The 9663-nt window shown below is 48.4% G+C and overlaps 1 protein-coding gene across 1 annotated transcript; it reads left to right on the forward strand.

The window, feature by feature from the left end:
• The first annotated feature begins 6677 nt into the window (after positions 1 to 6677).
• On the forward strand, positions 6678 to 8255 carry LOC119368598. The gene has a single exon (XM_037633810.1). It carries the CDS (start codon positions 6944 to 6946, stop codon positions 7208 to 7210), a length of 267 nt encoding a protein of 88 aa, XP_037489707.1. The 5' UTR covers positions 6678 to 6943; the 3' UTR covers positions 7211 to 8255.
• Positions 8256 to 9663: the final 1408 nt, after the last annotated feature.

Genomic DNA, 9663 nt, shown 5'->3' on the forward strand with positions numbered 1-9663 from the left:
CAGTGCCACCTTAGCCGATAGAGCGGAACGTAAGGTAGAAAAACACGGGAGCCGGGCAAACCCAACTATTGACCAAAGACATGATTCGGAGCTGATGCATATAAGGCCAAACTCGCGACGCCAAACACTCCCGAAGGTATTGGGACTTTACAACATATACTAGGCTGAGTACCGCCCTCGATAATGATCCCTGAATTTCTGGATACGTGCATAAATTCGGCGTGATGAAAGAGTAGCTGTGGTAAGGGCATAAATCCCAAAAACACATTGGATGCTGCCCTTGTAACGTCCATTTTAGATCGGCGAATAATAAGTTTGCCAATAATGTCGGTATCCCTCTTGGTCGTTTTAAGTACCAGGGGGGTGTGAGCCAACAAGAGACAATAAAAAAGGTTTACACAGGGTCTTAATATATAAAGAAACCTTGGAACGGGTCCCTGCTGCACGTTTGCACCTTTGTCTCTATTGTACCGTATCCTGGAAGGGTATAGCACGATAGTCATCTATGAAAAGAAGGAAATACTCAGGTGAAATAATCTTTTGTGACCGTGCATAACGTTGGTTAAACTTAATGAACCGTGAAAATTCAATTTCTTGAGTGTAAATAGGATTCAGCCGAACTATGGATTCTTTTCGTGCAGGCAGCCCCTAGCACCACATATGGGGGCATAGCTGTTAGTCAATATCAGGTTTATCTGGGCTGCTACAAATAGTGGTGCGCCAAACACGTCTAGTCGTGTCCGTGGTCTCGACGACCGATTAGCTACTTGGGTTGGAGAGGCCGGTCGGTGGTTCGGCTGCTAGAGCCGCCACATATTCTTCTGCACGCAGGGAACACTCTGTATTTCCGCTAATTGTGATGACGCCACGTGGACCGGGCATCTTAAGTTTAAGATAAGCGTAATGCGGAACTGCATTGAAATGAGCGAAAGTCGTTCTTCCGAGTAGTGCATGGTAGCCGCTTCGGAATGGAGCGATGTCGAAGATTAGTTCTTCGCTTCGGAAGTTGTCGGGAGAACCGAAAACAACCTCTAATGTTAGAGAGCCCGTGCAGCGGGCCTCTACGCCTGGTATTACTCCTTTAAAGGTGGTATTGCTTTGGCTGAGCCTTAACGGGTCTATCCCCGTCTTGCGGACAGTGTCCTGATATATCAGATTAAGACTACTGCCGCCGTCCATGAGGACTAGGATGAGATGGTATCCGTCAATTAATGGGTCAAGCACCAAGGCAGCCAAACCTCCATGCCGGATACCAGTCAGATGATCCCTGTGATCGAAAGTGATCGGGCAACGGGTGCTACAGCCTATACATCTTGGAGTGCGTGTTTGCGCCTCCTCTTTTGTATGTAGGTTGCGTAAATCATGTTCATTGTTTTGACCTCTGGTGGAAAAAAAATTGTCCCCCAGTGTTCGGCTGGCAAGGTTCATCCTCGTCTTCACTTGGCGGCTCCCTCCCCTTGTGTTTGGCGTTTAGCTTGCCGGCCTGCTTGAAGACCCAGCATTCTCTGTTGGTGTGATTCGCAGGTTTCTCGGGGGTGCCATGAATCTGACATGATCTATCTAGAATTTTGTTTAGGCTGGACGGTCCATCTCTGCTGCCTTTAAATGCCTTTTTCCGTTGACCGGGTCGAGAGCCCCGGAATCCAGCATTTACCATCGTGTTATCTGGGTTGTCTTCATTATTTTGATGCTTGTTTTTATTGTGTCGCGGCTTCCCATTGCCATCCCAAATTTTGGATGTGCCTGGGTCGCTGGTGCCGCTGCGGGCCAACCAACTGTCCTCGCCCGCGCAAAAGCGGATCATAAGGCTTTTTAGGGCTTCCATTGTCCTCAGCTTTTCCTGGCCGAGGTTTCTGGCGAGCCATTCGTCCCGGACACTGTGTTTGAAAGCCGCTAAGGCTTCGGCATTCGGGCAATCGACAATTTGGTTCTTCTTGGTGAGAAATCTGTTCCAAAGCTTACAGGCTGGCTCTCCGGGTTGTTGGATTATGTGACTTAAATCGTCTGCATCCGGAGGTCGGACATATGCCCCTTGAAAATTAGCCCTAAAAGCGTCCTCGAGTTCCTCCCAACTTCCAATGGAATTTTCGGGGAGGCTTTTCAACCAGTGCTGAGCTGGTCCTTTCAACTTGAGGGGCAGGTATTTGATGGCGTGGAGATCATCTCCACGAGCCATGTGGATGTGAAGAATAAAGTCCTCAATCCAGACTTCAGGGTCTGTTGTTCCATCGTATACCTCGATGTTCACGGGTTTGAACCCCTCTGGAAATTCATGATCCAGCACCTCATCAGTGAAGCACAGGGGGTGTACGGCGCCCCTATATTTGGATGTGCCGTGGCATGGGTCCGACGGCTGTAGTGTTCGGTGTTGATTCTGAGCTGGTAGTTGATCAGTATGGTCGTGATCCTGCGTAGGGACGTGTTTTCTAGATCCATATATGGACCTAGCTATACCAGCTCGTAGATCGTGTGCTAACTTATGTGCGGCGTCATTAGCCGCTCTGCCTCAGCCACGGGGTGGTCGGTCCGGCAGATCGGTTGTATTGTTTTTTGGTGGGATGGGTTCGATAGCCTCGTCGTCGAATACGGGCAGCAACTTGCGCTTTGGGTAGCTCTTTGTGTGGCGATCGCCACCGTATTTTTCGTCAGTGTCAAGCACTTTGTTCCATCTGTGGTTGAGCGTATCCTGCATGGCCTCAAGCCTTTGCTTCTGCTTCTTCAAGCTCCTCGCGGTGGCGATAAACCTTTTGTGGAGGTTCTCTTGTTCCAAGTGCTTTTCCGGGGTGATGAGTGCATTGTCGTCCGGACTGTTCTCTTCTCCGGAGACAGGTTTATAGGTTTTGTCTTTGGCATCACTGTGATCGGACCCATTACAAAACACCTCTCCCATTGCAAGAAAAATCAATCTAGTTGGCCAAACCAAATCAGAGAAATACGAAACTATAAGAATCATGCATAAAAGAGTTCAGAGAAAACTCAAATAATATTCATGGATAAATCTGATCATAAACTCACAATTCATCAGATCCAACAAACACATTGCAAAAAATCATTACATCAGATAGAACTCGAAGAACATCGAGGAGAACATTGTATTGAAGGTCAAAAATAGAGAGAGAGAACCATCTAGCTACTAACTATAGACCCATAGGTCTGTGGTCGGAAGGGCAACAAGGTTGATGTAAAGCCCCTCCATGATCGAATCCCCCTCCGGCAGAGTGCCAGAAAAGGCCTCCAGATGGGATCTCATGGTTCTGGAACATGCGGCGGTGGCAAAAGTATTTTGGCTGGCTCTCTATTTGTTTCTCGATTTTAGAGAATCTATAGAGGCGGAGTTAGGTCAAACGGAGCCACGTGGGCCCCACAAGCCACCAGGGCGATCCCTACCCCCTGGGTGCACCCTGGTGCCTCCTGGGCCACTGCTCCATCTTCTCTTCCCTTCCAAAAGCTTCCAAGGTCTCTTATGTCTAGAAAAAAAATCTCCAAAAAGTTTCGTCGCATTTTGACTTCGTTTGGTACTGAATTCTGAAAAACCAAAAATAGGCAAAAAAAACAGCAACTGGCACTGGGCACTAAGTTAATAGGTAAGTCCCAAAAAATAATATATATAATTGCTTGTAAATGTATATAAAAAATCCAATACTGATACTATAATAGCATGGAACAATCAAAAATTATAGATACATTGGAGACGTATCATCTAGCCCCTGTCTTGCATGCAACCCCTTTGTGCACCGACCTAAGGCCTCGTGGGCCTTACTCCTTGGCCCAACCAAGGTGTCCTCGCACCAGGGACCCTTTGAATTTATCTGGGAGGTTCCATAACCTTCTGAAAATCACCGAAAGTTCCTAGGACCTTCCCGGGACCTCCTAGAACATTTATGGGAATAACCAAAACTCTTTCGAAGCCCATGCTCTTATTCTCCTTAGTTCTCTAACGAACCACAAAACTTCCTTTCGTTCAATTATCAACAGCGGAACCGTGGACATCCATGTTGACCCCTACACTCACGTAAATGATTCGAGTGAACGACCTTTGGTTATCATATGTTACTCCCTTTGCTTCACGATATGTTACAAAACCTGAGGTGAGGTATATCGGTATCCTCTTGAGTCATTCTCATGCTCATTATACAGGTCTCCTTGTTACCAGTTTTGTTCTTCTTTTTCGTTGTCATGTTCCGACATCCCTGTTACCTAGTCACCTGTGTCAGGCCAGATGATATGTATGTTGTCACACCGTCAGAGCCCTAATAATATCTCTCCATTGTCAGAGGAACAAATCCCACTTTTGAGCTATCTACCCCCTTGTCACACTTCTCGATGAACCTGAGAGGTGTCGCTATGATCACCATGTTACAGATAACAGTTGAGCAAACCCAAAGTTTATTGTCTATTCTGAAGTGACTACGGTACTCTCATGGTCTAAGGAACTAAAGCATACATTGACTCTCTGTGATATAACTGATAGACATGTGACGATAACATCTCAAAGTATAACCAAAAAGTTTGGTCAATTCAATATGATTGTTCTACTAACATCATACTCTCAAAGTTGTCTGGCATCCTCGTTACACTTAATAAAATGCCCATGATCGGGAAAACTTGATCATCAAACAACACTTGAGCTAGTCCTGGAGGCTAGACAAGGAATCGGGTTTTACTGTTTATAACTCTACACATGCTTATGGGTTTCCCTCTGAATCACATATTCAAGAATCATACCGGTTATAGCATGGGTGCGCGTTCCCGGTGGTGTGGCGGATCCCGGAGGCGGCGGGCTCGCGACGGTGCACGGGCGCCCAGATCCATGGGTGTGGGACTCCCGGCAGCGCGCGGGCTCCCGGCGGCGGCGGGATCGGTCGACGGCGGGCTTGGGCGATGGCGTCGGCCGCTCAGTGCCGGATCTCGTCGCTCGATCTCGCCACTCCGACCATCGTGGAGGAACCTGGATTTGGGGCGGCGGCCTCGTTAGGCATGGAGACAGCGCCCTCGGCTGGGACGTTCGTGGGGGCTCGGTGGAGGGCATCTTGATTGCATGGGCGGTGAGTTGTCGGTGGATCTCATCCATGCTGCAGGCCTTCTCCCGCTGCACTTGGTGGCTTACGATCGCAGTCATGGGCCCCGGTGCGTTTGTGGGGGCTGGTAGAGGTGACATTGGACCGGGGGAAACTCTGGATGACTCATTCATCCCGACGATGGGATGACCAGGGTCACCGTTCTCCTACTTGCAGGCGCCGTCGAGGTCCCTGTCCTCTACCTCGACTCCATGCCCGGGTGAAAACCCAAAATCTCCTTAGATTGGGCGGCGGCGGCACTGCGTGTGTCGTACCCTTCTTGGAGGCGCCCCCTGGGGCGTTTGGGTGCTCGGTTAGAGGAACTGCAGGCGGAGGGGATGAGACCAGTGGCAGCAGGTGGTGTTTGCGACGGAGGAGCGGCGTGGCATCTGGCACGTCGACATCGGCGGATCTCAGCGGCATGGAGCATCGGGGTCTCGCTAGTGGGCGTGTGATGATGGACGAGCGTAGGATGGTGGTGTTGTCTGGCGTCGTGGTGGTATCGACGACGGTTAGACCGGACAAGGTAGATGCAACAGTACATCACTGAAGATGGATTGGTGGCAGGTGGCTGCGGCGGCCTCATACCCGGCAGTGTCCTGGTTGAGGAGTGCGCCGGACTGGTGGGTGCCCCATACCCGGCAGGCGTCCTGGTTGGGACCTCAGGTCTTAGATGTTAGGTTTGGCTGCGAGGCCTCTGTTTGGTATTAGGCTCAGACTATCAGCATCCCTTCATCAACTAGATAGGAGTAGCGACACATGTTGCCTAGACGGTGGCTTTAATCTTACTGTTGTATGACTTTGTAAGGTCTTGTGTGAATAATTAATAAAGTGACTGCATGCATCATCCAGATGCAGCGGCCGGGGTTCCTCCTCCTTTTCTAAAAAAATACCGGTTATAGCATAGAGTATCAACGTCTAATTATAAACACGAAAATAAATAATACAAATATTATTGCCTCTAGAGCATATTTCCAACAGTGTCTATCTTTATCGCCCGTATGGATTATGGGTGTGGAAAGTAAAGGAGGGACCGCAACTGAGAATGAGGGGCATACCAGGGGTATTTATGAAAAAAACTATTATTTGGCTATAACCCCCGCTGGATTGCATGTCGATGTGATGATGGTCAACGTGCCACGTGAGTAGGTCACACATGATCTGAACTGTTTACCACATTCGATGAACACCTTACAAACTTTTAGAATTCACATACGCATTTTCTTTTGAAGTTTTAAGACTAGCTTGAATTCCATCATATACTAGGTAATTAGGTCAGCTTTTTTAAGGGCAATACATTTTTTTTCTTGAGAAGATATTGAGTGAGGCCTGTCTTTTCTTTTCTTTTTTAGATCAGGCAAATCTACTAATGGCAGCGTGGGCACACGGTGCTTTTTTGGGGCGAACATGTCCAAAGTTTCCCGAGCGGGGGACTAACACCATGAGGTCCATGGTACATGGTCCAACGTCGTAGGGTCGACTGGCCCATACACACCTTCATGGACTTGTCCTTCCGTTTGTTTTGTGCGGTCCACTGGCATGTCGGCGGTCGACTGCAGGAGCCATCACCTTCTTTTGCCCGATTCCGCCTGTCTAGACTCATCATCACGTCCTCTTTAACTCACAAGTCACAACAACGACGATAATAACAGCTCATTCATTTCGTTCGCGCTCGCCCGCCCCGCCGCCGGCAAAAGCAAAGTCACACCACCGACACCGAGGCAGCCTAGCCACACTTCACGCACGCCAACGTCCACGGTCACACGCTCGCAGCATCCAGAGACAAAGGCGAGACGTGCTCTCAGTTGCGACCAGAGTAGAGACGTCGCGCGCGCCGGGGCTGTCGCCGTGGAGGTGTGGAGCTGAGCAGAGCTAGCTAGTCATCGATGGGGTTTAACCTGCTGGTGGCGTTCGCGGCGGCGAGGGGCTTCGTGCAGGTGTTCCACCTGTCGGCGCCGTCGCAGTCGCCGCTCAACCTCTGGCTGCCGCTCGCCCGCCACCTGCCCGAGGCCTGCGCTGCCCTCTGCGGCGTGCTCGCCGCCCAAGTCGCGTGGCTGCGCCGCGCCTATGCGCGCGGTGGCACCGTCTGGAGCCGCCGCAGCCGCGACGACGTCGACGTCCTCCGCCAGGCGCTGCTCGACGTCTCCTACTGATCATTCGACATGCAGCAGAGCGCCGCGCGGCAGTGTCGCTCTCGCTCGCCGCTTCCAGTGCTGTGGCTTACGAGTTAGGACGTTGTGTTTCTCGTTTGTTCTATTGGTTCCTTGCTCATTTATCTTTCCCGGGAGTTGCGTGATCTGTAGTTGTAAAACTGAATCTGTAAACACCGCTCACAAACTCTCTCCCCAGTCCCGCGTTATCCCCAGACCTTTCTTCTCCTCTCCAGTGCTACTGTAGGAGGCGATAAGGGAGGCGAAAGGAGGGCGACCGGCGTCGCTCCGGTCGTTGAGGCCGTCGGGCCGCTCCTTCTCCGGTGCCCCTCGGGGCCTTGGAGATGCAGCGGACCATGGTTCTCCCCCGGCCGGTGGCTGTACTGTCCCTGCGCTATGTAGGCTAGTTCTCCGGCCAAGTTCGCTATCACGGCACTGGCGGGCTTGGGTAGGAAGAAGGTCCCGCCGACTGCGGTGCCGTTGCAGCGGCGAGTTCTCAGGCGTCGTTGTGGAGTCTGTGAGGGGGAGGTGTACAGGAGTTGCGCTTTTGAAGCGCCGCTCGTCTGCGGCTGCCATGCGTGGCGTGGCAAAGCTGTGGGCGGGCGCGAAGGCGAGCAGCTGCGGCAGTCATCGGTACGGGGCAGTGGCGCGTGGATCTGGCCGTCTCGGTGTGGACAGAGTGGTCAAATCCCCAGATCTGAGCCGATGCAAGCTCGTAGAGCGCCTCATGGAGGGAGGTTGCCTCCGGCCGCCGGATCCTTACCGGATTTCATCCTAGTCTTTAGGCTGGGATGCTATTGCGGCTCAATAAAGCCAGAGGGCGAGGGGCTTCATCGGCTCTGGTTTTCATGCTCTGCGTCGGTGGTTTTTCTCCAGCAGTTTCGACGGCGGAAGACACTGGCGCTGAGCATCTTCGGCTTGTACGAAGAAGACGATGGACCAACTTGTTATTTTGTTCCTTTTAGAGTTAAAATATACTGAAGGTGCCTCAACTTGTCTTGGGCGATCAGTTTAGTGCCTAAAGTTGTAAAATATATAAAATTGGTGCTCGAACTTGTCAGGCCGTGTAAATACGATGCATCCATTCGAATCAGGACGTACATCCAATCCGCGTGGCGTACAAACGTGAAGGTGGCCAGCCTATCAGTGTCTAAGAGGCACTGGGTGGCCCGCACGTGGGGATTTTTTATAAGAAAATCCTTCTCATTTTTGTTTAATCAATAGAAAAGCCATCAAAATCACTGTATGATAGCGAGAAATAGCATAAAAAAACTCAATGGAGAGATATCGAACCTGGCACATCATGTTCAACAACGGCACGACCTGGCTGGCCGGCCGAAGTATGCCTCGAATTCAACTATTAGCTATAAAGCTGTATAAATACTACTCCCTCCGTCCGAGTGTATAAGTCATTCGCGTAGTTCTAGGTCATCGATTTAAGGAATTAAATATATGTTATATGTCATGAAAAGTATACCACTAGATTTCCACACGGATGTAGTTTTTAAATATATATTTTTGTCACATATAATACATATTTAGATAGTTAAATTATCGACCTAGAACTACGCGAATGACTTATACACCGGGACGGAGGTAGTAAACACAATCCACGTATCACTCTACAAATTTCTTTATTTTTATTTTTTCCAAGTTCCTGTCTGGTTTCATAACGCATAAACTTTCCATATGAAAAATACAATTATCAATCTGAAAATATTTTACATTTTAAATATTTTTCCATTACCATTATTGTGTACTCCGAAGAGGCTGAACTTAATTTATGTGGATAATATTAAATTTGAGAAATGTATCGAACATGTTTTGTTTATAGAAGTGTAATGATAATTTACACAATAATTTTTTAACCCACGTTGAACTCTTTTAAAAATACATGTTGTAAACTTTTTTAACGCACGCCAAACATTTTTTAAAAATGCATTATAATTTTTAATACATGTGAAACATTTTCCAACAACATGCTGAACATTTTTCAAATGCACTAACATTTTCTTTAAGTTTATGGGAGTTGTATTTTGTTCTTACGTTTCTTTTCCAAATGGTGAAAATAATATGAAAAATAAAATTAAAGAACTTGAAAATTAAGTGTGCAGACCCATATGAGCGCCATATATATACAGCAACTGAGCACGTTTGAGGGGTACATAGCAACCAAAGAGGAATTTTGGAGCACGGTGGCCACTGAGCATGTTTTTTTCTTGAAAGTTTAAAAACTGGCTAAAAGTTTCATACAAATTTTAAAAGTTTCACAAAAAAATGTATGCATGTGCTCTAAGTGACTTCAAGTTTTGTTTGAAATTTTTTTATATTTTACCCTGCAAAAAAATACAATAATCCGGCCCAAAAAGTTAGCTGATATTTGCATGTATTTTTCTTTTTTGTATCTCTCACGTACAAATACAATTTTGAAAAAGAAACAGGCGGATATATTACAT

This window comes from Triticum dicoccoides, chromosome 2B (assembly GCF_002162155.2).
Source record: "Triticum dicoccoides isolate Atlit2015 ecotype Zavitan chromosome 2B, WEW_v2.0, whole genome shotgun sequence".
Classification (NCBI taxonomy): Eukaryota; Viridiplantae; Streptophyta; class Magnoliopsida; order Poales; family Poaceae; genus Triticum; species Triticum dicoccoides.